At 45.4% G+C, this 25,790-nt stretch overlaps 2 protein-coding genes across 7 annotated transcripts in view; one reads left to right on the top strand and one right to left on the bottom strand.

The window, feature by feature from the left end:
- The window catches only part of DMTF1 (cyclin D binding myb like transcription factor 1), a 46,149-nt gene extending 38,125 nt beyond the window's left edge, over window positions 1-8,024 (top strand). For 3 of the 4 annotated variants that reach the window (XM_062179477.1, XM_062179475.1, XM_062179476.1), the window contains 6 exons: window positions 443-652; window positions 2,674-2,759; window positions 5,144-5,299; window positions 5,698-6,075; window positions 6,679-6,823; window positions 7,015-8,024. In XM_062179477.1, the coding sequence (XP_062035461.1) occupies window positions 443-652; window positions 2,674-2,759; window positions 5,144-5,299; window positions 5,698-6,075; window positions 6,679-6,823; window positions 7,015-7,124 (1,085 nt within the window). In that variant the 3' untranslated portion in view covers window positions 7,125-8,024. The remainder of the gene's footprint in view (window positions 1-442; window positions 653-2,673; window positions 2,760-5,143; window positions 5,300-5,697; window positions 6,076-6,678; window positions 6,824-7,014) is intronic. The other variant, XM_062179478.1, reaches the window with a different exon arrangement.
- On the bottom strand, window positions 581-24,040 carry TMEM243 (transmembrane protein 243). 3 transcript variants are annotated; one of them, XR_009864642.1, is made up of 6 exons: window positions 23,964-24,040; window positions 23,404-23,642; window positions 10,734-10,784; window positions 9,622-9,726; window positions 8,520-8,715; window positions 581-650 (listed from the first exon to the last, which is right to left on the bottom strand). XR_009864642.1 is itself a non-coding variant. In XM_062179479.1 (5 exons), the coding sequence occupies exons 2-5, from the start codon at window positions 23,479-23,481 to the stop codon at window positions 8,593-8,595; spliced, it is 357 nt and encodes a 118-aa protein (XP_062035463.1). In that variant the 5' UTR covers window positions 23,482-23,642; window positions 23,964-24,040; the 3' UTR covers window positions 8,114-8,592. The 3 variants fall into 3 exon arrangements, 2 of the variants coding, with proteins under 2 accessions (XP_062035463.1, XP_062035464.1); XM_062179479.1 differs by lacking the exon at window positions 581-650 and having other exon boundaries at window positions 8,114-8,715; XM_062179480.1 differs by lacking the exon at window positions 581-650 and having other exon boundaries at window positions 8,114-8,715; window positions 9,622-9,693.
- Between the last annotated feature and the right edge of the window lie 1,750 nt (window positions 24,041-25,790).

The following is a 25,790-nucleotide window of genomic DNA, read 5'->3' as shown; positions in this document are numbered from 1 at the left end:
GGCAGGAGCTGTGCTGATCTAAAGCCAGGAGCCAGGAGTTTCTTCCGGGTCTCCCACATGGGTGCAGGGGCCCAAGGACTTGGGCCGTCTTCTGCTATCCCAGGCCATAGCAAAGAGCTGGATTGGAAGAGGAGCAGCCGGGACTAGAACTGGCACACTATATGGGATGCCGGCGCTTCAGGCCAGGGCGTTAACCCACTGCACCACAGCGCCGGCCCCCTGAATTCTTTAAATATTATAATGGGTAGTGTTTCTAAAAACTTCAGGATACATTATTTTAAAGTATTTTTATTGTTATCTTGATAAGCTCTTATATCCAATATACAATTATTTATTCCAAATAACTCCCTCCTTACCCCCACCCCCACACCCCCTCCCTTGTTGCTTAGATGGTGGTCTGTCAGAGAATCAATGTTCTTTTTGTCTACCCATCTCCCTTCAGTCCTAATTAAAGGTCTTAAACAGTTACATGAAAACCAAAAAAACAACCCAACGCTTTTGGAGAATAAATCAGGATCCGCAGTTCCCAACAGTAATTCCAGTTCCAGTGTACAGCATGTTCAGATCAGAGTCGCCCGCTTGGATGATAATGCAGCCATCTCTCCAAGTCCCATGACAGCGTTGCAGATTCCAGTCCAGATCACCCATGTCTGTAAGTGTTTGAAGCATAAGACTTTTCGCCATTTGACCCTTTAGGATTTTGGTAGGGACTCTGTCATCTTTCAGTCACTTAGAATGTTGATAGAAATTTACTATAACTCAATTGCAGGCTAAGGTATTTTATGTTTGGCTTAGTTAATATGTACACAAAGAGTGAATATGTGACAGGGATTACTTAGAACCAACTGTCAAGCCATTATAAACCATCCTTCTAGTTTTTATAATTAATGATTTAATAGAAAAGTGAAGCAAAGAAACAAAGTTCACGAAGTAGCACATCATTGGTAGAAATTTCACCAGAAGACAAATTGGAGATGGATTTGAGATAACATATGAAGAAATGAGTTTTGGCAAGCTTTAAAAGATTTGCTTCTGGAAAGAAGGGGCTCGTTTCCTATGGGAAAATTTTTTATTCTTCTGTATTAGCCCTGATAATTTTGTCTTTAATGAGATTATGGGAACCTAACATAGTTTTAATCACGTACCTTTTTTTTTTTTTTTTTTTGGTCTGCATAAACTATTTGCCTTTTAAAAGGCCATTACACAAGATTATGATGATGTTTGATTCTCACCCAGCCAACTGAGGCATTTGGAGTGAGACAGATCATTACAGGGACTACCCTTCACATTACAGGATGCTCAGTGTCCACCAATTTCACCCACTAAATGTCGGTATTGTCATTTTGACAAATAACACTGCACATTTCCAATTGTATTCTTAATCTCCTCGTTGAGATTTATTGGGACACCTATGAGTGATGATAATACCGTCAGTATTTGCATTGACTGTCAGAGTCACCTTGGAGACATTTGAACTAATCGTGCCTCTCAAAGTGCTAATTTGAGTTTGGTTATTTGCTTTATCTTTCTATAGTATAATAAAGTATGAAGAATTTATTTTCTTTGGCCCTGCTTATTTTTGTTTCAGAAGTCAGAATTGGACAGCACCTCAAATTACTAGTATGATAGCTACTGGCCATAAATTATAAATTGATAGTGCATGAAGATTGCCAGAGTTTTCCCTGGCTGTTAGGTTGACAGTACTGACTGGGAATACAGCAGACCTTTTTATAATGTGGGTTTAGTAAGAATTCTACAACCCACCCATTATTCTTAACTTTTGGAATATAATCTCTTGATTATTGTTTTTCTTTGGTGAGGAGACAGGAATCGACAAATTTTTTCTTTATGTGAAAGGCCAGATAGTAAAAATGACTGTTTGACCCTTTGCAGGTCCAAATACCTATGGAACATTGTATTTTTAAAAAGCCCTTTTAAAATTCAAAAGCCATTCTTACCCTTAAGCCACATTGGTCATTGACCATAGTTTTGCTCACCTTGATTTGAGTTGCTTATGTGGAATTAACTGAAATTATTGAGTCTGATCTTAAGAATCCAGCATAGTAAGAGAAGTAACAGTAATCTAGTGGTAAGGATGTTACCTTCTTTTTAATGAGAAATGCTATGGTCAGAATATAATTAACAATAAGCACTACATATTAAAACTCATTTCCAAATAATTTTGGGGGTTTACATACATATATGACTAAAAGTGTTATTATTAGTTATAATCTTCTCATAACTTTGAACATTCATCAAGTCTGAGCCTGGATTGATACTCCAGGCTGATCTGATCTCAGTGCTGTTCAGTTCCCCAAATGTGATCTTCTAAATTAATAGCATCTTCCATTTCCTATGAAAGATCAAATAATAAAATGTTTTGGGCTTTTACAAACCTCATGTTGTTTGTGACAGGGACTAACCACAGTTAAAGTGTGAAAGAAACCATAGGAAAAAATGGCACGGCCATGTCCCAGAATTGGCAGTAGGCCATCGGTGGCTGACCCATGATCTGTATGACATCTCAGATAAATCCATTAGCTTTTTTATTTCTCATAAGAAATTTAAACAACTTCATGTTTCCAGGCAGATTTTAAAATTGACGTGACAGTTAAATACACTGGAAAAACTTCAATTTATGAAGCATCTTATTGTCCTCGTTCTTAATTACAGCTTCAACAGACTCCCCTGCTGCTACTGTTGACTCAGAAACAATAACACTAAACAGTGGAACACTACAGACATTTGAGATTCTTCCAGTGAGTAATACTCATAAAATAGGTATTAGCCATTTTTTTGTATTTTAGAAAATGAAGTGTTATTTTCAGAAATGCTGTTACATAAGCAGTTGAAATAGTTTGAGTCAGATGGATATTTGACTAGACATAAACCACACTTTCACTTTTATAACTTAATCTTCCCTCATCGTGTATAACTCTTTATGTCTTTTTATATATGAAAATGACAGTGCTATATTAGGGATTTGTACTGAGTCATAAATTTGTAACCAACAATGTTTTTTACTTGAGAGAAAGTTTGTGTATAAATTATGAGCTATTGAAAAGTTCCAGTCGTAAGTCATTAGCCACTTGGGAAAATTCTTTAGATTCCTAAAAAGGTAGGTTAAACAGGGTTACCAAACAATCTACAAATTCTACTTACAAATTACCTAAGAGAAATGAAAACATGTATCCACATAAAAATTTGTGTATGAATGTTCATAGCATTCATAGTATCTGAAAGATGAAGAACGACCCAAATGTCTGAAAGCAGATAAATGGAAATTATTTTCATACAAACAACATTCAGCTCAAAGGAATGAAGTACTGGGGTATCTACAACCAGGATAAAGATGAGCCTTGAAAACACAAAGGACCCTAAAAACAAACGTACATACAGTACATACAGTCCTCAGTTTTGAGTGCTGAGAAAACGACATACATCCAATTGCAAGTGTACTTGGAACTCTGGATAGGGTATGCACTGGGTCAGCGTCACGTGGTGCAGTCATGACTACAGGGTGGACAGCAGATGCTAGACAGGGTGCTGTGCTGCTAAACTGGTGTCTGGTAGGTTGAGTACTAAATGCATTTTTTCTTAAAGTATTTTTAACTTATGGTGGACTTATTTGGATATTAACCCTATCATAGTCAGGGAACATCTGTATGTGACTCCCATTTAGGTGAAATTTCCAGAACAGGCAAGTCTGCAGATAGAGAAGGTAGATCCCCCTCTAGCCAGGGAAAATGAGGCATCGGCTATTAATGTATGTGGGTTTCTTCTGTCCCTTTTCTAAAATAAGAATTCGTTTACTTTGTTCCTTTGTAATGAAATACAAATATTTTCTAAGTTATGTCAAGATTTATTTCTTGTGAAGAACATATCAGTATAAGATTTTATTCATCCTTAGACCTTAACGCCAGCAAGGTTACTGAACCTAAGCCTGAGCTGCCCAATTCCGTGAGCTCTCAAGTAAGGTGGAAATCAGAACTTCATTTTACATTTTTTTCAGTCTCCTTCCATCTCCCTGTAAGCAACATATTTGGAATATACAGACTAAGTACATTAAGTTACATATATAACAATAACATACATGTACATATAAGCTACTTCAAATGCCTGACCCATGTATGATTAATACATGTAACCTTTAGGAAAATGATTAGCTTTTGCTTTTACAGAAAGGGAAAGAAATTGAGTCCCCTCTAGGTACTAGGTACTTTCATTATCATTCTAAGCCTAATAACCCTTTCCATGAAAGGCAGTTATCCCCACCTGTACTCAAAGATTCAGTACATAGGAAAGTTTTTTGGCTGAGTCCACAAGGTTACATTGGACTAAAAAACAGCCTACATGATTTTAACCTTTATCCCTATTTAAATACAAAACATGGTGGCAAGACAGCTTGCATGGGGGATTAAGCTGGTTTGTGTCATGGCTGCTCCACTTCCCATCCAGCTCCCTGACAATGCACCCGAGGGAGCCATGAAAGATGATCCCAGTGCTTGAGCCCTTGGATTTCTAGGCTTCTGGTTTCTGCCTGGCCAAGCCCTGGCCATTGTAGCCATTTGTGGAGTGAACCAACACGTGAAAGATAATGTCTTTCAAATAAGTAAAATAACCTTTTAAAGCAATTAACATTTTTTAATAAAAATTTTCTTCTGTACATCAGAATGATCCTAACTCAATTACATTTATAGTTGTGAAAGGTTTCTCGGTGAATTTCAAGATTAGTAGTTGACCAGTAGTATTATCAGCTAATCAGTTTTTCAAGTCAGAATCTGTTTTTCTTCAGAACACTGCTAATTGTTATTTCTGTACATCTCCCCTTAATACAAAAAATACTTCTTGAAATTAAAAATGTTCAAGTGAGTAAACACTGCTGATGTTGAAGGTCGTCCCCCCCCACCCCAAACTGGGAGGCTGCCATTTTTTATGTGCTAAAGAGAGGTGACTGGGTGTGCTGGGTTATTGCAGTGCTGCAGACAGTAGCTCCTGTGGCTATCTTGGTGCCCTGAAACAATTGAGACTAAACCATAGACATAATGGGAACAAAGGGCCAGCAGGTTATGTATGTTTGTTTTTCAATACAGAGACAAACTAGCAATCTGCTGCAACTCTTTTATTTTTCTTTTTCCTTTAGTCTTTCCATTTACAGCCCACTGGCACTCCAGGCACCTACCTACTTCAGACAAGCTCAAGTCAAGGCCTTCCCTTGACTCTGACTGCTAGTCCCACAGTAACCCTGACAGCTGCTGCTCCTGCTTCTCCTGAACAGATCATCGTTCATGCTTTATCCGTATGTTACAAAAATTACTTGACTTTTGAATGTCTTTTAAAGACTTGGATTACTTGATAGCAGACATAAGCACCAGAAATACAAGGTCGTTATCTAAACAGTTCTTCCTGCTACTCTTGTCCTAGGTATAGTGTTTTGCACCATCACTTTTCCTTCACTGGGATGTGTCTCTCTTCTGACTCATCTTATGAGAGAAGGATGTACATTAGAATAGGAGATTTAGGAGAGCAAGAATGGATAAAGAACTGGTTCTAGAAAAATACTGATTAAAAATACTGTAGTTCCAGAGGTGAAGGGGACAGTGAGAATGCCATCTATGAATGTCATTTGTTGATTAGCTTAAATCCAGTGAGTGCTTTTTAATTTTGTCATTGATAATTTTGCTTAACATTTTCCAGCCAGAGCATTTGTTGAACACAAGTGACAATGTCACACTACAGTGTCACACGCCAAGAGTCATCATTCAGACTGTTGCTACCGAGGACATAGCTTCTTCCATATCCCAAACAGAACTGACAGTGGATGGGGATATTCAGTCATCTGATTTTCCTGAGCCTCCAGATGCACTAGAAGCAGACACCTTCCCCGATGAAATCCATCAGCCTAAAATGACTGTGGAGCCATCATTTAATGATGGTCACGTATCCAAATTCAGTGACCAAAACAGCACAGAACTGATGAACAGTGTTATGGTCAGAACAGAAGAGATCTTGGACACCGACCTGAAACAAGAGGAGGAATCGCCCTCTCACTTAGCCAGTGCGTATGTTACTGAGGTAAGTTACCTTGCACCTGAAAGAACAGCATGTTGCAGGCATCCCTTGAGCCTCAAATCTGCAGTCTAGAAAAAGCTTCGCAAATATTTAAGACAGATATTTGGTGATACCTTCCTTTTTTATTTAGACTCAAAGCACAAATCCCTATCCTCCAACATCACAAATTATCAGTGAACCAGTAGTGCTGTTGCTAACAAAAGTGGGCAAAATTGTCTTGTCACAGTCAAGGGGATTAGTACCATGCTGTCATGTTCCTCACTAACACCTTGCCCCTCTCCACCCTGCAGCAGATTGAGGAATGTTTACAGAAACCTACTCTTGGAGTGATCAGAACAGACTTTGATTGGCTTAGGGGACGACCATCCACAACAAAGTAACAAGAATTGGTTCTGATAAGATCCTTTTTGTTAATATTTGTTATACTTTGAGATTATTACGGTTACTTTGTCCACTTTTTCAAGATAGTAACCATTGTTTATATTGTAATTTTTAAATGGGATATATTTGAGAATAAGTCCTGTCAAACTCAGATGTGCTTGAGATCTTAGGGAAAGTAATGAGGAATATGAGTCAGAATCTTTTTTTTTTTTTAATATTGTTTAGGATTTAGAGTCTCCCACCATAGAACAAGTTGATCAAACAACAATTGATGATGAAACAATACTTATTGTTCCTTCACCACATGGCTTTATCCAGGCATCTGATGCGATAGATACAGAATGTGTCTTGCCTTTGACAACACTAACAGGTACTGTAATACAATTGTAACTATGTGCCTGATATGTTAAAAAGAAATCAAGCAATCAGACATTTTATAATTCTTTTTGATCCAACAATATATTAGTCTTCTTACTAAACACTACACCTTCATAGAATACTATACTGGCATGGATTCAAATATTTATCTCTAAGACTAACTGGAAATTTAACTCATTACAGATCCCATACTGCATCATCATCAGGAAGAATCAAATATCATTGGATCATCTCTGGGCAGTCCTGTTTCAGAAGACTCAAAGGATGTTGAGGATTTGGTAAACTGTCATTAGGTAATTCTTAGATAGTTGAAGCAAAGAAGCTACACTGTCAATTACCATATTTTTAAAGGAGTAGGAGCAACTCCCACAAGGCTTCATACACCATTCCTCTGGCTTTTAAATAGCTACAGTGCTTTAAGCCATGCACACTGTTGCTGCTGTGACCTTTTTACCTCCTTTAAATGTACCATCTGAGGTCTGGTTTTATGACAGTGTGTAAGCTGGAGTATGTGAGTCTTAACTGCAGATTCCCCATGATTATTAAGAGGGAATTTCATTTACTCAGCTCCTGAGAAAAGTTTATCACCAAAGCTTAACTGCTCTGGTTTAAAAGCAGTAATAGGGCACTCTATCCAGCTTCAAAGTAAGCCTGGTTATATTTTGAAGAACGCATTATCAACATGGTCTGGAACTTACTATTAGCTTGATATTTGACCAGCAATCAAATACAGAAACCTAGGAGGTGATTATATGGCAGTTATTAGCCCATTGCTGGCAGTGGGAGCTGGTTTAGGCAGGGTATAGAGGAAAGCATTAAAGAGTCAAGAAAATTCACTACAAGTTTTTATTACTTTTAAAACAAATATGGGTAAGAGTAGTTAACAAACCCACCAGAAACTAAGCAGTTTCCAGCCCCTGCTAAGAAACCACTGTTATTAGTTCAAAAAGTAATTTTACCATTTTGAAGTAAAACTAAATTAAATGGGGGAGAGAAGTAATGTTGCCTGTCCTTGATACCATGACTGTTTATTATTATTTTGCTATATAAATTACCCCGAAAATAGGTGGGGGTGGGCACTAGAGTTTACAATTAATTTAGTGCATTAACTGGTTGGGAGTATGGTGTAACTTCTCCCTCTCAGGCAGTTTCAAAACACAAAATTTGCTTCTATTAACAAAAGGAAACAAATCAAAAGTCATTCCTACACTAGAAAAAAGTTAAGCCAAAATTAGCCTCTAGGGCTTTAATGAGTATGACCCCTATAGAAAAGTCACAAAAACCTTGTATAAATTATTTTATTTATTATTGTAATTAGATCTTCACAATCAAAGTTGTCTTTTCACCATCTGTGTTTTGTTAATGTGAAATTGTAGTTTAAGCAAAAGTTGGTTGCCTAGGGAACAATAATTGTATATTCAGTTTAACAGAAATAAAAGAATATTTGTCCTAAAAATGCATTGTTTGTTACATAGCCTTTTGCCATGCATTTACATTGTATGTAAAAAAAAAATCAATTTCAGAAGTGAAAATTGTGCTATCGAAGCTTTAAGGGTTGGAATGTTTACGTGCAACATTTCTGAAAGAAAAAGCAAAGTGATCTCTATGTCTCCCTTGCAATAGGGAATTTAGATTTACAATTAACATGAAAATCATGTATCAGATTTAGAGGAGATTCTTCAGCATACCTTCTCCAGCTATTTTTCACTGTCCTAATACACAGTTTTGAAGAGTCCTGGTAGGTATTTCTCCTTGGCAGCCTCACCTTCCCACATCATGGAAGTACAGGTTTGCACATATACATAACATGATGATAGAAAATAAGATATAGTAAATTAGATTTCTAAATTTCGGTTCTAAATCTCCTTGTCGATACCAGTAGATCTAAAAGAAGAATTAAATAGAAGTTTTAAGTTAATAGTTATTAGGCCAACTTTTTATCTGTATTTATTTCCCTAAATCATAGCCAGAATTTAGTTCTTATTCCTTGTAATTCAAGCAGTACTACCTGAATTTCCACACCCAGGATCATACTCATTCCTACTTTGCCAGTTTACTCTGTTCAAACCCATACAGACAACCTGTTTCATGGTAGGCTAAGAAGCTACCCTCTTAAATGTATTGCAAGGGAATACAACTTTTAAAATTGATATTAAGCGAACAAAATAGGGATTAACCTAGTATATATATATTTAAACTAACTCAGTGTTAATCACACAGAAGGGAATAGGAAGGCTCCCAGAATAGGATGGACCAGTTCTTCAGGTTGGAGGGATGTGGTAGGATCAGTGAATTACCACATTTGGAAATACCTCCTAGTATAACTTTAACTCAAAGTGCGAGTCAAAACACTTGTTTTTAAGAGTTTGTTGTTTTGATTATTTTCAAAAGGGATATGAAGTAATGGTCAACTAGTGGATGCACGAACACTTTTACACCACTACTATCTTTTTTTGCATTAAAGGGTCTATTTGTAGTAAAAATCAAGCATTATTGTGACAAATACAGCTAGCAGCTTTATGCTTCCCAGGAAATTTTGGTATTGATAATTAAGATGTGTTACTTTAGAGTTCTAGGATGGCTTCCCCTTAGGAACAATAAATGGCATTTCCTAAAGCCTGTTAAGCCAGCAAGGGAACACATGGAATGAAAACTCAGATTTCAAAAAGTAGCGTGCAATCAATCAATAATCAAGACCTGGAACATCCTTTGGCAAAGGGGGACAACTGGGGTTCAGTGCTGGGACTCTGTCCTAAAGCGCATTGTACTTAAATTGTAAATAATACTCACAAGTATGCAGGCAGTAATACTGCTCAAAGAGATGCATACAGCAAAAAATATATTCAGCGGTTTTGGAGGTAGCTGCGGGAAAACAAATGCGCTGATCAGCGTTACCTGTAGGGTAAAGTTACATGAGGTCACCAGGGGTATTCCCAGAAATTATTTAGATGAGGTTTAGGCAAGGCAACACTGCAGAATGCTTCACCTTATAAAATTCTATCTACACAAGGTTTGCTTTCTGGAACATTAATATAATTTTAATAAAATATTTTCAGACATGCCCCAGTTTGTACTACTTCCTCTTTGAGATAAAAAAATCAGTAAAACTAGCTAATTAGCAAAAATTATTAATTTAAACCACAATCCCTGGATTAATGACTGTACTTGAAAAAGCCATAACCATTTGTTATTTTGCATGCTCCTACCAAAAAATGAATATAGTCAAAGCTGGTGGTGTTTAATAGGATTAATACCAGAAGATGGGTTTCTAATACCCTATATAGCTCTGTCTACCAAATTTCAGCATTGAAACCCTTTTAAGAAGTAATGGGGAAAAGTAAAATGCTCTTAAATGTAATGAAAATGTACCTACCAGCCAAATGTCATTATCATCAAACAATGGAAAATCAGCTGTGTTTTTATATTACTAGGAGACCATCCAGCTCTGTTACAGTGCACAAGATGAAACATTACTAGACAGTAACCCATTCCTTTTTCAACTTAACCAAAAAGTAATGAATGTTGTTTAAGACCAACTTCACAAATTAACAGAAATGGGGAGTCATGCTGGGTTTACAACAGAGAGGAGCTGCTGGTGCCAAGAATATTTTTACAGATTTATTAAGCAAGCAAACATGGCCAGCTCAGTTCACTGAAAGCCCCGTTACCTGACTTGGACTACTTCATGTAATGTACTGGGGAGCAGCAGTGGAAATCAAATCAGCCACTCCAGTTGTCAGTTGTGGTTTTGTGCTAATGACATGGAAAGCATTCACACCAACTATGACTAGAATGCTTCACACACTCAAGTATTTGCCCCTTACAAATTGATCTGAAACTTAGTGAACCACAATTCTCAAAATTTTGACCAAGAACCTGGGTGAAGCACAAAAGATACTTACAAGAATCAGTAAGGATGTTAAGCTGCCAACAACTAAATGGATGATTCGATCCTGAAAGAGAAAAGAGTTTAAGCTTCATGAATTGGATCCATGGCGAATAGTATAATGACAGGCAGCAGGATGGTAGAATGAAGATACCAGCACCCTATGCTCTGAGCTTAACACATTCGAATGCTGGGCAAGGAAAAGTGAACTGAGCCTTATGGTAGAGGGGGCTGGCACTGTGGTGTAATAGGTTGAGTTTCCACCTACAGTGCGAGCATCTTACATGGCCACTGGTTTGTGTCCTGGCTGCTCTTCTTCAAATCCAGCTCTCTGCTGATAGCCTGGGAAATCAATGGAAGATGGCCCAAGTGCTTGAGTCCCTGCACCCAAGTGGAAGACCTGGAAGAAGCCTCTGGCTCCTGGCTTTGGATCAGCCCAGCTGTAGCAGTTGCATGAGCAGAAAGAACGGCACAGAGGCACTGGTGCCACAGAGCCTTGGTATCAGGAACCATACCTGATTAAAAAGTACCATGATCAGTTTGGATCTGTATTTGGGATACAGCTTAGGTCTCCTTGGTAAAAACCATACAGCAAGTTAGAAGCAGCACTGAAGCCAGGGGTTCTAAATCTAAATGACCAATTCAGTTTCTGGTGCAGGACTGAAAAATCTGGGTTCGTAATAGTTATTTCCAGAGGGGCAGGTGTTTGGCTCAGTAGTTACGATGCTTCTGGGAATACCTGAATCCCACATCAGAATGCCAAATTTAAGTCCCAGCTCCTGTTCTGATTCCAGCTTCCTGCACACTGGTACAGGCATAGTTCAATTCCTGTGTCCTGCCACCCGTGTGGGAAACCCTAATTAAGTTGCAGGCTTCCACTTTTGACATGATCTAGCCTGGCTATTGCAGCCATTTGGTGAGTGAAACAGCAGATGAAGATCTCTGTCTCCCTTGTTAAAAAAAAAAATCTTTACAGAACTTCAGAACAAGGTAAAGGTTTAAGACCTGACTCAGAAACACACTGTAAGGAAATCTGAATACAAGTGGTTGTATTTCTGAGGAGTCAAATTTGAGTCTTCACAGAAAGGCTGTTTTGGTAACAGATCAGGAAACAACTTCAGATATGGGAAAGGCACAGGAAGGATCACATAACAGCAATGAACCTTCATTTCCAAGTCAAGCAGGCAAACTGGAAAGCTAAGTATGTGTAGGGTGTGCCTGATGTAACCAAGGGCAAACCACACTCCACACCAAGGCCACTGAAATGCAATTCCAGCCACACCCTTCTTAAACATAACAGGCTGAGCAGACCTTAACCGTGGCCTTAGCCAGAGACGCCTACATGGCCCACAGGAGGCTGAAATGAGAACCATTTGTCAGAGAAGAGACCCAGAGGGAAGGCTCTGCTAATTTTTTCCCACACGGGACAAAGTGTGTATAAAATAAAAATGTTATCTCAAAGTTGAAACAAACTCTATGGGAGACCTTTATCTTCACCTTGTATAAAAGGATCAACTATATTTTCTGCTGGCCTCAGAATCAAGAATGTGTGTTCTCCCAACAGGTGTCTGGCATGGCAGATTAAGGTCCTGTTTGGGAACCCAACATCCCATATCCAGATGCCTGGTTTGAGTCCAGCTTCCTGCTAATGCACACCCTAGGAGACAGCAGGAGATGGCTCCAGTATTTGGGGAGGTCTCAACAATGTGGGAAAAACTGAACTGAGGCTTCTGGCTTTGGCCTGGGGGCACTTTGGAAGTACACAGATGGAAGACATGTGTGTCCCCCACCCCCACCCCCACTCTATCTGACTCTCAGTTTTCTAAATCCTGGGATGTAATGGTATATGACTACTTTACAGACAGCAAAAGAGGCTCAAGGAAATTGAGAACTTGTCCAAAGTCTCAATACCACTAAGTGCTATAGACAGGATACAGTACCAGCCCAGCATTCCCCAACAGAGAAGACTCCATTTTTTCTTCTCACTGAAGAGCAGCCTAGAATGCTACTCCAAGCCTAAAGATGGCAAGTGGCAGCTGGCATCTCAAAAAGTCTGTTAACAGGTAAGTGGTTTTAAGAAGATTTCCTTGGGGCCAGTGCTGTGACAGGTAAAGCCACCGCCTGCAGTGCTGGCATCCTATATAGGTGCCGGTTTGAGTCCTAACTGCTCCACTTCCCATTCAGCTCTCTCTGCTATGGCCTGGGAAAGCAGTGGAAGATGGCTCAAGTCCTTGGGCCCCTGCATCCACATGGGAAGACACAGAGAAAGCTCCTGGCTCCTGGCTTTGGATTGGGCCAGCTCACGCCTTTGCGGCCAATTGGGGAGTGAACCAGCGGATGGAAGACCTCTCTCTGCCTCTCCTCCTCTCTGTAACTATGATTTTTAAATAAGTAAATAAATCTTTAAAGAAAAAGAATGAAGACTTCCCTTAGATTATTTTTTCCAGGTTGCTGTATTTTAACTATTCTGATGAAAATATATCTAAACTTAGCAAGTTCTTTCTATCCTGCCTTCTAGAGAGTCTGACAGAATTCTCAAGTCATCTACATGAGCATCCATAATTCTACTGTTTTATTGCCATCACCAGTGATCTGAGGCTCCCAAGATACAATGCATGATTCAGGCTTTCTACCAAGGTAACCATGATTTAAGAGAAACAAAGAAGCAACAGAATTAATTGTGGAAGACCTCCCACTCCTAATGCTTTCTTCTGAAGTCCTGCTCTCAAAAGTACAGTCTGTGGACCAGCAGCATCAGCCTCACCAGGAGCCTGTGTGAAAGACAAAACCTTGCCCTCTGCCCCAGCCCTGCTCAAGCACAGTAGGCACTTTAACAAGGTCTAGTAATCTGTTCACATTTCATGAAAAGCACTGTTCTGAAGTTTAAAGTCTGAACTATTCTGAGTTCTAATATTCAAATTCATAGGGTGGAGAGCCTTCTCTGAGCTCAAAGATTATTTTTCAGGGCTTCAGCAGCAATGCCAGCTCCAGTCTCCAAGGGGATAGCAGAATAATTAAATAGTTTATCAGCATTTCAAAGGACAGCCTGGGGTTTAATATGCTCCAAATGAGAACCAAAGTACACAGAAAAGTGGATATTCCATTAAACTTCGCTGTTTCTACAGCTAGTCTGCTTACTCAGTTACTTCTCAGAAAAGCTATCTCCTCCTTGTTTTGTTTTAACCCTAGTTCCACCTTCCAAAAGGGTGTTCCTGTAAACCTTGTACAGTTGCTCATTTTCACTCCCAAAGCAAGCTGGCCAAGTTCAGAATCAGCTTGGATTCTTTTTCAAGTTCATTTATTTTCATTTACTTGAAAACCAAAGTGACAGATCTCTTGATTTGCTGGTTCACTTCCCAACTGCCCACAACACCCAGGGCTGTGTCAGACTAAAGTCCGAAGGCTAGAGTTACATCCAGGTCTCCCACATGAGTGGCAGGGTCCCAGGCACTTCCACGATCCAGCAGCAGGAAGCTAGACTGGAAGCAGAGGTGTCAAGACTGCAACAACACAAGCTGTACCCCAACACCCACCTAGAGTCTCGTTTCTTAACTGCTGACGAGACATGATACAGAGTTAGGATACCCCTCCCAAAGACAAAATATTCAGCAGCAAGCTTAATCTTCATATACATACACACATGCATAAATATATAAATAAAATATGTATGTATGAGATTGCTTCAAAAAGAAAAAAATGGAGTTAAGGTTTATTTTGGTTCAAAATAGGCATTTTCCATGAACGTCTGAAGACCCCTCATATATAGTAGAAACAAATTTTACATATTACTTTTAAATCATTTAATAATTTGAACACCTGCTATAATTCAGATGCAACAATGAGTAGAACCACCTCTTCTCCAGAGCTCAGGAGACCACTACGGAGAAAAAAGGGAGATATCTTGGGGAAGCAGGGGCAGATTACAAGTCAAAACCTGAAGGAGGACTAGCAGATGAGGAAGAAGGAAGGGAGGCACTCCACAGGGACCCACAGGAGAACACAACCACTGCTGTTTGGGGCAAAATAAATACTTCCATGAGAGCTGGGATGCACACAGTGACATCAGCCTGAGCCTGAGGGAGTTACATCTTTGTCTTCGTTTAAATTGGGGAAAATGGACAAATGATTTGCATCTGGGATAGGAGAGAATAAGCCCAAGAAGCAAACAAGGAATACGTTGTTTTCATTTGCCGATATGGAACTAGGCTTATCAGAATAGTTGCCCAACATCACACAGTAAGGTGGGTTCTAAGTCTCCCATCTAATGCTTGCTTTGGCAGCACATATACTAAAATTCTCCCATCTGATGGTCTTTGTAACAGACAAACCTGATGAGCAGTACAAACGGCCCAAGGATCCTTAAGCTAATACCTATGAGCCTGAATTTAGAACCAGAGACCAAGGTTCTCAGGGCATTCTGCTAGCTGGCTAGCTAGCTATGTGTCCTCAACTCCTCGCCCCATCTGAGCGTACCAAATGAGAAGATGGGGCTAAATGAGATCTGGCCCCCTATAGTTCTGGATCATCAGCTTTGGAGTGCACTTAACACCAAAGAAGCAAGACTATTCCTCTTGTGATCACAACATGCTGGGGTGGGGGGGTCCTACCTGGTCAGCCATTGGACAGCACCTTGGCACAGAACAGAGAACCCCACACTCGTTTCAAATACTCAGGTACAAGGATGGCTCTGGGAGGAAACTCAAAAGCCAGCTTCTGACCCCAGCTCCTTGGAAATAAGCTGGCTCTAGAGTTCAGAATGTTAACAAGTAACAATGTATTCAACCTTCCATTTCCATGGCAATTTATATTTTGCCTACTTCCAAAACAGACTTGAGGGACTTGTGCTACCATAATCCATTAAGCAACAATAGAGACCAAAGCAAAATTTCTAAAGGGGTTTGGAGAGATGGTACACATTTAATTAGAAAAAAATTAGCTGAAGAAACTACTTGTGATTCAAAGACCAATGTTAGGGTCCGGTGCTGTGGCATAGCGAGTGAAGCTGCTGCCGCTTGCAGTGCCGGCATCCCACATGGGCACCAGTTCAACTCCTGGCTGCCCCTCTTCCAATCCAGCTCTCTGCTGTGGCCTGGGAAAGCAGTAGAAGATGGCCCAAGTCCTTGGGCCCCTCCAACCACATAGGAGACCCAGAAGAAGCTCCTGGCTCCTGGCTTCAGACAGGCACGGCTCCAGCCATTGCAGCCATCTGGGGAGTGAACCAGCAGGTGGAAGTTCTCTCTCTCTCTCTCTCTCTCTCTCTCTGCACTCTGCCTTTCAAATAAATTAAAATGAATAAATAAATAAAGTCCAACATCAGTACAGTAGTCCTCCCAAACTGTGGTTCTGCTTTCTGTGGTTTCACTGACATGAGGTTAAGCGACCCAGAAATATTATGTAGAGTTCCAGAAATAACGTAAGTTTTAAAATGCAGGCTAACGCAGGTGTTTGGCCTAACAGTTAAGATGCCATATGGGACATCACATGCTCATTAGAGTCTCCTGAGTTCTGCTTTCAGCTCCTCCTAATATGTGCCCTGAGAAGCGGCATGACAGTTCCAGTATCTGGGTCCCTGTTGCCCACATGGGAAACCTGGATTGAGTTCCTGGCCCCACAGCCCTGAGTGCTATGGGTATTTGGGGAGTAAAGCAGCACACTGGAGATTTCTCAGTCCATCTGTCTGTCTCCATGGTGGAAAACATGTCACAAAAGCTCTGGAAATGGCCCACCAAGAACCCTGACAGCCCTCACAGACTAGACAACCGGATGTGACACGTGGGAGGAGGCTGTTTCAGGCCCTGTCCAAGTATTTAAGTGGGTTCCACCAGAGCTGCATGGCTCTACCTAAACAGGAGCTTCCCCTTGTGCTGTCACCAGAGATAGGCAGAGGGACAAAACACACACAGGTGGAAAGCACAGAGACAGCCTTGCTGCACCAGCTTGCTCTGGGGTAGAGTGAACTCTGACCTTAGGTTTGCTATTCTGACATGTCCCAGAAAACCCAGGACTTTGGACTCTCCAAGAGCAGAGGCTGTACCAGAAAGGGCTGGGAGGCACACCCACCCTCCACATCTCCCTGGCTGGGAACTTGTCTGCTGATCTCCACTGTACACGTGGCTCTGCTTACCAACCTGCCCCCTATTCCTACCCAAAGTTAATGTGCAGATACTTGTTAATTTCCCCTTATTTCACAGATTCACATTTTGAAGCATCTTGCAGGTGTGAATATTTTTATACATGTACCCCACCAGATTCTTCTCACAGATGTATTTTCATTGAAGCACCAGTTATGGATATCAGGACAGCAAAAGCAGAAACGAACCCATGGAGATGGTACCCACAGGAAGCAACCTAACTTAATCTGCTCCAAGCCTCCGAACAGGAGGCACAGCTTGAAGACCATGAGTTCAGAGCCCCAAAGTTCTGACTTATGCTCCTGCAGGCACTTGCTGTGGCCTTGGCTAAGTCAATGAACCCCTACGCCCCAGATTCCACGGTCATACAATGGTCTAACGTGCAGAATCGCTCAAGGATTAGGAAATAATGCGTGTAAAGGCCTTCAACAGAGTAGCTAACATCCACTAGGGGTCAGTAAATGGTAGCTATTATGGTACCACTGGTATTTCTACCCTGTCTACTGGGGAGCCTTACCAGAGACAGACTAAGCCTCACAGCTTACTGGGAGTTGAGCTAGCTCCATGCCTGGCCCCAATTTCTAGAGTAACCTCAAAATCAAAAGCATTTCATCACTCCCAGAGGGACACTCAGGTTTGGCAACACACATGTTCCTGTGGAGGCTCAGAAAATAGCCACTATACCTATACACAACCTATGGGCTGATCATAAGGAAGAAATGAGTCAATTCTATTACTCCAGACCAGCAAAAATTATGTCTACAGAGAGGAAAACTCAGTAGACCATCCACTTTGAAAAAGCCAGGCTTCAGTTTACATTTTCTTTTCAATACTGTGCTGCACACTCACTACTCCCCTCTTGGCTTTACATAGTGCAGAGAGAGAGCAGAGGAAGCACTTTCAACCCAGGAGAGCTTGAAACACCACTTCCTGTGTTGTTCAGCAGTGTGCCCTGGCTCCTAAACACCAGTTTCTGCCTTCTGTTGGTTCAAAATGCCCCAAGAAACAGGTTACTTTTTCGCAATCCTAAACTCTCACTTTACATAAAACTGAAAATACATAAACATTAAGAACTGGATAAGGCACCATGCCTATTGCTGAGAAGGCTACAGAGATGTGGAAACAGGCTCATACTTCGAAGACAAGATCTAGCCAAGTCCCTCACTGCACAAGGAGGAAGCGCCAGGGCACATCTGACAGCCAGGCTCACGGGAGGAAGCTTGAGAAAGGTTCTAAAGTGGAGAGCCAGGCAGAGCGGAGAAGAGAGGGCGCTACAGAAAGAACAGCAGTTGCAAGGAACAGGGAGGCAGCTAAAGGAAAGGCATCCGTGGAGAGGTGTCGGCCTCACGGAGCAAGGGCAAGACCAGTGGATTGCAGCCCTACCTCTGTACCGAAATCCCCTGGTTGTCCAGGAACACTGTGCCTGGGCGTGAGCCCCACACCCAGATACTCCAAGTCCACTGCTCTGTGGTGGGGAGACAGCCTCCACAGACTAGGATGGAAACAAGTCGTGTGCTTAATTGTCCCGAGCAGCTTCTCTCGCTCAAGTAGTCTCGAGATAGGCTGAGAGGAGACAACTGTTTCTAGTCCCCAGAAGCCAGCCTTAGGGACCTGGGGCACAGAGACAGGAATCAGAATCACAGCGTTGTTCTTAATTAAGCAGCAGAAAGTTAAAATAATAAAGGAATAGAGTAGCACGCAAATCTGTGCTATTATTTACACGAGCTAAATGCTCCAAGTCTGAACTGTTTGACTAGGTCCCCATGTCATGAAAAGACCTTGTTTTCCACCATTTTTGCTTGCTTATTGGGGGAGGGGGATGCAGGATGCTGTAGCTTTCGGAACCCATGATCTGAGTCTCATCCTCTGTCATCTGCTGGCAGCTCAGAGCCTGCACCTCCTCCCAAGTCACTCTCTCCTCCTCCATCACCTCCAGTAAGAAACAGACAAAAACCTTCACCACCCTTCTCAGAGGAGGCATCACCTCTTTGTTATGTGATCACTGAACACCAGCAGAGTAGGCTGCCCCAGAAACGGCTCTCACTACAATCCCATCTTTTCCCTGTGGCACGAGCTAGGACAGGCTTTGCTTTCTTCTCTGAGATAACCACCCCACCCTCAGATCACCAGGCTACAGGGGCAGAAACTGACTCCAGACCAGCTGGCAGCCAGCTAGCAAGTCCAGAGATCGAGACGGACTCGGATGCCCCGAGAGTAACTCCAGCGCCCTTGCAGAGAGTGCCCAAGCTCTGCTGTGCTCAGGCAAACTTACAGGCGGCTGTGGAGAGACACAGGGCGGAGCGGGGAGACACACGTCCAGGTTTCAGGGCACACCAGGGGAAGAGAGGAAGAAAACTCCTCGGGCCACACTTCCCAGAGGGTGTTCTGTAAAACTTGGCCTTGTGAGTGCTACTGTAGGGGAAGTTAGAGCCCAGTAAGGCCTTGTGCTAGGGCTAAGAAAGCCACACCACGGAAACTGCTGAAGAACTACTCGCCCTCACCAACAGCCACAATGAAAACGGGCACACTTAAGTTTCTCAAAGTCTCACAGTGAAGAAGAACGTTTCACAGACATGACTATGAAACCCTAAGAAGGGGTCGGCACTGTGGCGCAGTGGGTAAAGCCGCCACCTGCAGTGCCCACATCCCATATGGGTGCCGCTTCAAGTCCCGGCTGCTCCACTTCCCATTCAGCTCTCTACTATGGCCTTGGGATTGCAGCAGAAGATGGCCCAAGTCCTTGGGCCTCTGCACCCGAGTGGGAGACCTGAAAGAAGCTCCTGGTTCCTGGCTTCAGATCACAGCAGCTCTGGCCATTGTGGTCATCTGAGGAGTGACCCAGCAGGATAGAAGACCTCTCTCTCTCTCTCTCTCTCTCCTTCTCTGTGTAACTCTTTCAAATAAATAAGTAAATATTTAAAAAATAAAAAAAAAAAAAACCTAAGAAGTCACTTCCATTAAACTCTCACAGTGTGGGCCAGCACTGTGGCACAGTAGGCTCAGCCTTTGCCTGCAGTGCTGGCATCCCATATGGGCAGCCGTTCCAGTTCCAGCTGCTCCTCTTCCGATCCAGCTCTCTGCTATGGCCTGGGAAAGCAGTGGAAGCCCTTGGGCCCCTGCACCAGCATAGGAGAACCCAGAAGATCTAGGCTCCTGGCTTCGGATTAGCTCAGCTCCAGTCATTGCGGCCATTTAGGGAGTGAATCGACGGATGGGAAGAGTTTTCTTTCTGTCTCTCCCTCTCTCTGTCTGTAATTCTACCTCTCAAATAATTTTTTTCAAAAAAATCTTATGGTGCAGGCTGGCGCCGCAGCTCACTTGGCTAATCATTCGCCTGCGGCGCCGGCACCCCAGGTTCTAGTCCCGGTTGGGGCGCCGGATTCTGCCCCGGTTGCTCTTCTTCCAGTCCAGCTCTCTGCTGTGGCCTGGGAGTGCAGTTTGGGCCTTGTACCCGCATCGAGACCAGGAGAAGCTCCTGGCTTCAGATCAGCGCAGCGTGCCGGCCATAGCAGCCATTTGGGGGGTGAACCAACGGAAAAAGGAAGACCTTTCTCTCTCTCTCTTTCACTAACTCTGCCTGTCCAAAAAAAAAAAAAAAAAAAAAAATCTTATGGTGCAAAATGGCAGTACCAGCCAAATGTGGTTACTGGGCACCTGCAATGTGGCCAACTGACCTGAGATGGGCTGTAAGTGCAAAACACTGGCTTCCAAAGGCTTAGTAGGAAAAGCTGAAATGACAGTATCTGCATAGATGAGATTAAACACAACTAGTAAAATTAATTTCACCTGTTCCTGTATACGTTTTAAAACAGCTACTAGAAACTTTTAAATTTTATATATATATGTTTACATTTACACACACACACACATACACATATATAAATAAAACGTGAATACAGAAAACACAGGCTTAGAGTCTTCAGGAGTTTCTTATTAACTTGGTCCCTGTGCCACCAAAATAAACTTGTAAACTTTTCACCCGAAAGACACGAACAATAACACAGAACTTGGGAATGGTTGAAAACATGAAAAAAACCATCTGGAGTCGTCAGCCAGAGCCATGTGACAGCTAACTAGCAACTGAGACGAACGCCTTTTGTGCCCGTCAGCGAGCCCTTCGACACTGGAACTGAAGAGCTGTTGCACTCCGCCTTTCGCTCCGCCGCTCGGTCTCTAGAGTCATTCCTAAGTATCTTGCTTAAAGGCTGGATAAACGTGGGGGTTTGGTAAGTCAATCACCACGTGTACCCCAAGCACAGGCGAAGACAGAAGTTCCTCAGGGACTGCCCACCAGGGCACAGTGCAAGGCCCACTGGACCTATGCAAGGTCTTCAACATCTTCACAGAAAACGTGTGGTATGAAAAACTATGTGTGGGTTTCAAATTTTCTGCACCCAAATACACTTGTAATCCCACTTCTCCACAGCCTTTGCCTGCGCTCATCTACTGACTGTTCTGGGTGGAGTTCGGTCAGCAGCTCTTGCTCACTACACGAACTGGGGCAAACCACCTCATCAGCTCCTCCCATGAACGGGCCATCGGCGTGGGCGCCCCCAGCAGCAAGCGCCAGACTGCACCAGGAAGGCACTGCTACTCCACACGCTGCCCGGGGAAGGGACGTGCCCAAGGGAGAACCACCCATGCAACTCCACAAGGCCCTTCCGTGAGGTTCCGCTTCCGGTTGTGAAACAGAACAGCGTCCATCTCAGAAAGGAACGTGGTGACGGAACACGGAGAGCCGCAGACCCAGCCCGCTGCCCAGCACTGAAGAAACAGTTTCTCCCCAGGCTCTTCTGCTGGCGGTGGGGGGTCTTCTTGCCCTGAAAGGTACAGGCTGCACCTAACACGGGCAGGCTCAACTGTCAGTGGCTATAAAAACAAGGAAAAGCTCAGACCCTGCGTGCCCACCACAGGAAGGGGCTTTCTGCTCAGATATGGTGGTCAGGACGCCCAAGTCCCCGCTGTCACGTGGCTCTCGTATCCAGAGCCCCGGCATCTGAAAGGGAGCAAGCTGGCGACACAAGGTACAAGGGCCACTGAGGGGATCCCAGGGTCCCCAGGAATCCACTGCCCTAGCAGTCACTGTCCTCTGTGGGAAGGGCTCCACTGCCACGCCAACTCTCCTCCCACCACTGAGGTCCATCCTGCGCCCCGTTCACTTCCGGCCCACAAAGGAAACCTGCACTTGCCCTGAACAAAGCTGGGCGCCTCTCCTCCCTGGGGTTCAGCAGCTGGTCAATAAGGAGCCGGCCTATCTTCAGACCTTTCTAAACCTTGGAGAAATCACTCTGCCGGCCTTCCACAGAGAGCCAAGCCAGCAATTCTACATCAGTCTTCACTTTGTTCTCTAAGTAGCTTTACCTACTGTCCTCAAACTGCCTAAATAATAAGGAGGTTGGACTACACAAACAGGAAAACAGAGACAGATCTGGAATGGTAAAAGTCTCAGATGGGTTTCAAATGGACCTCAGGTAACAGGAAACAAAGTGGCTGGGCATCGAGGCCCTAGGTTCAGAAAGCAGCCGGGCGTCTCAGCGTCTGCATCAGTCAGCAGGTCCATTACCAAGTCCTGCACCTGTTACCACGGCGGCTACAGGGCTAGAAGAAAGCAGGTCTTGATCACCAGGGCTCCAATCTGTGCGCCAGTGCCCGTGGAGGAGATGCTAAACCTGCTCCTGGCACAGGGGACAAACTTCAGGCTTAAAAGTGACCAGCTGCCCCTCTGCACAGCTCTGCTCCAACCCCACCACACGTGTGCCTATCATGCCCACCTGACTGGATTCCTGGGATTCCCAGGCTGAGCTCAGCCACAGCTGCAGAAAAACAGCATCTGGACCAGAGCCAGGCTCCTCAGGAGCGCGTGGTGCCGACCACGCAAAGCCAGGAGAGCACAGGTGCACCTTCCTGGACATCAACCCGAGACGTTTTCTTACCAACACACTTGGAGAAAGCGAAACCCACGTGGGTTTCAACAAATGAAGGAATCCGGCGGCAGGCTGGCAGCTTTCAAACTCAGACCTGTGCCCCAGACTGTGCAAGTCCCCAGCCTGTGCGCCTGAGGCGCCTGCCGAGGCTAAGAAATGCCGGCGGCTCCAGACTCCGGGTCTCACCTCTGGAGAGGCCCGAACGCACTTCACCGTGGGAGGGGGCACAGAGCACCAAGGCCACTTTCTAGACCGGGGGTCGGGTCACAGGCAAACCTTGCCCAAACCACTCACAAAGTTAAGAGGGCAGGAGAAGCCGGGGGCATGACAGAGATTGTGAAGTCAAAGGCGCAACCTCGCAGAAGCCTGGAGTGCTGTGAGATTGGCTTGTCCGGCCCGAGGGCCCTTTGATCTCCGGCCACTTCCCGGAATCCAGGCCATCTTCAAAGAGGCCCTGGGTGCACGGGAACCCCTCGAGGGCGCTGTGTAAACACGGCCAGAGCACCTCTCCGGCCCGGAACTTTCCCAACCGCACCCCCGCACCCCGAGGGCAGGCCAGACGTCTCGAGCGGGCGGGAGCGGCTCCTGCCGCCCTCGAGTGCCCGCGGGGACCCCGCGGACACGCACTCACCTTGGCGGACGTCTCCCCGAACAGAGGTCTGTTGTCCAGGCCACTGGTGCCGTAGGTCCTGGCGGAGAAGTCCTCCATTTTGGGGCTTCCTCGCTCTCCCCCAAGCCACTCAACAGCGAGCCCGCATCGCCTCCCGAGGCCTCAGGGCGCCCGCATGGCGGAAGCCCCCGGGGTCCTCACGCGCGGGAGTTGCGGCCGCTCCGCCCGAGCCCCGCCGTCCTCCTCCTCATGCCGAGCGGCTGCCGCACAAGGGAAGGAAACACACACGCGTGGCCGCGCCGGCCGGCCGGGGCGCCCCCACCCGGGCAGCTCCCACGGCCGCTCCCGCCCGCCCGCCCGCGGCACAGCCACGCCAGCTCCCCACGCTCTCCGCCGAGGCAAAGTTCTCGCGGCCCCTCCGCTCCCGGGCACCCGCACGAGCCACGTTGCCCGCGCGCGCCGGGCGGGCTCGGGTCGCCCCCGTCCCGCGCGGCCAGCGTCCTCCTCCCGGGAGCGCGGCCCGGGCCCACGGAGCGCGAAGATCCCGCCCGGGCCCGCCCGCCCGCGCCCGCCCGCCAAACCTCGGCGCCCCCGGCCGCCCGCACGCCGGGAGTCCCGGCCGCCCCGCCGTCGGCGTCCGCTGCCCGGGCTCGGGGCCGCCGCAGCAGAGAGCGGGCGCCGCTGTCCCCTCAGCCGCCCCGGCCGGGACCCGCGGCCACCGTCGCCGACCGCCCGGCCCGCCCAGGCCGCGTCACCGGCGAGGCGGCCAATCCCGCGGGCCGAGGCGCCGCATTGGCTGCGGAGCTCGATTCCGGGAGGCGCCGGCCGTTCCCCCCGGCGACGCGGCCCGCGGGCCCTGAGGGCTGCGCGCCGCGCGCTCCCCGAGGCGCCGCGCCCGTGGCCGCGAGCGCCCCACACCAACGGCCGGGGCGCGCCGGGCTGCCCGGGCGTGTGCCTGGCGTTGTTCTGTCACAGGGAGACTTTGTGCGCGAGGGCAGCGGCGCGGTGCTGGTGCTCGGTACTCCTGCGCCTCGCGCGCTCAGTCCGCCGGCGACGGCGCTGACTCAGCGCGTCGCGGCCGCCGAGAAGGGCGCTGGACAGGCCGCTTGCCGCTCGGGCCATTTCTAAATATTCCGGAGTGGAGCGACGGCCGGACGCCGTGTGAGCGCAGCGCCCGGCGCGCAGGGAGCGTGGTGGGGCCGCCGCCGCCGCTCCCCGGTGCTCGGGACCAGGGCCGGGAACCGCGCGGGTGTGTGGACGGCACCTGGCACCTGCGGATGGTGCGTGTCTGCCCCGCCAGTTAAACCGTGTGCTCCGAGGGCTGCGTTCAAACAGCCCCGCACCCGCTTCTATTAAAAGTCTGATTAGGGGCCCTTTTTCTGGCATTGTGGGTCACTTCGGATCCAAGTGAAGACCCAAGTGCTGGGACCCCTGCACCCGCGGGGAGACCTGGAGCAAGCTCCTGGCTCGGGCTTGGATCAGCGCTGGCTGTGCGGCCAAGCCGACACCAATGGGAGACGTCTCTGTTTCTCCTCTGTAACTCTGCCTTTTTTTTTTTTTTTTTTTTTTATTTGACAGGTAGAGTTATAGACAGTGAGAAACAGAGAGAAAGGTCTTTCTTCCGTTGGTTCACCCCCCAAATGGCCGCTGTGGCCGCACTGCACCAATCCAAAGCCAGGAGCCAGGTGCTTCCTCCTGGTCTCCCATGCGGGTGCAGGGCCCAAGCACTTGGACCATCCTCCACTGCCTTTCGGGCCACAGCAGAGAGCTGGCCTGGAAGAGGGGCAACCGGGACTAGAACCAGTGCCCATATGGGATGCTGGTGCCGCAGGCAGAGGATTAACCAAGTGAGCCACAGCATCGGCCCCAACTCTGCCTTTCAAATACATAAATCTTAAAAAAGTTTGATTAGGCCTTACAGATAACTTTATTCACTCACATTCAGCCATATTCAACAAAATACTTAGGAGAATCTGCTGCTAGCCAAAATAATAGAGGGATGGGTTACTATGGTGATAGAGATGGGTTTGGGCTGCATTCCCAAACACAAGCCCAAGGCCATATTACTGAAACATTAAGACCCAGAAAAATAAACTTTGGGGAAATATTCTGTGCTTTAAAAATTATTTTTAAAGGCATTTACTCACACTTTTTAAAGAGGACTTATATTTGAGAAACATAATAATGGGCAGAACACCACATAGGCCACTTCATACAACAGACATGGAATATACGTATTTTTTGCAAGCATAAACCGATATACCACCAACCTTCACACAGGTGTAGCAGTTATGAGTAGATAAACTGTATTCATAAATGGTAAAAAGTAAAATGGTAAATGCATGTCATTATGCTTGGTGATTGTGTGCGCCCAGCCTGGTAACTGCAATCATCTGGAATTCCATGAC

Source organism: Lepus europaeus, chromosome 20, assembly GCF_033115175.1.
Source record: "Lepus europaeus isolate LE1 chromosome 20, mLepTim1.pri, whole genome shotgun sequence".
Classification (NCBI taxonomy): Eukaryota; Metazoa; Chordata; class Mammalia; order Lagomorpha; family Leporidae; genus Lepus; species Lepus europaeus.
The sequence above is the reverse complement of the archived record's forward strand: the minus strand, read 5'-3'. Positions and strand labels throughout refer to the sequence as shown.

What these genes read in the sequence shown, in the direction of transcription:
- TMEM243 (XM_062179479.1), bottom strand. Translation starts at nt 23,481, where the DNA reads ATGGAGGACTTCTCCGCCAGGACCTACGGCACCAGTGGCCTGGACAAC. An exon ending in TAACATCCTTACTGATTCTT is followed by an intron (nt 9,727 to 10,733) that starts GTAAGTATCTTT and finishes TTTACCCTACAG; the next exon opens with GTAACGCTGATCAGCGCATT. An exon ending in GTATTACTGCCTGCATACTT is followed by an intron (nt 8,716 to 9,621) that starts GTGAGTATTATT and finishes TTCTTCTTTTAG; the next exon opens with ATCTACTGGTATCGACAAGG.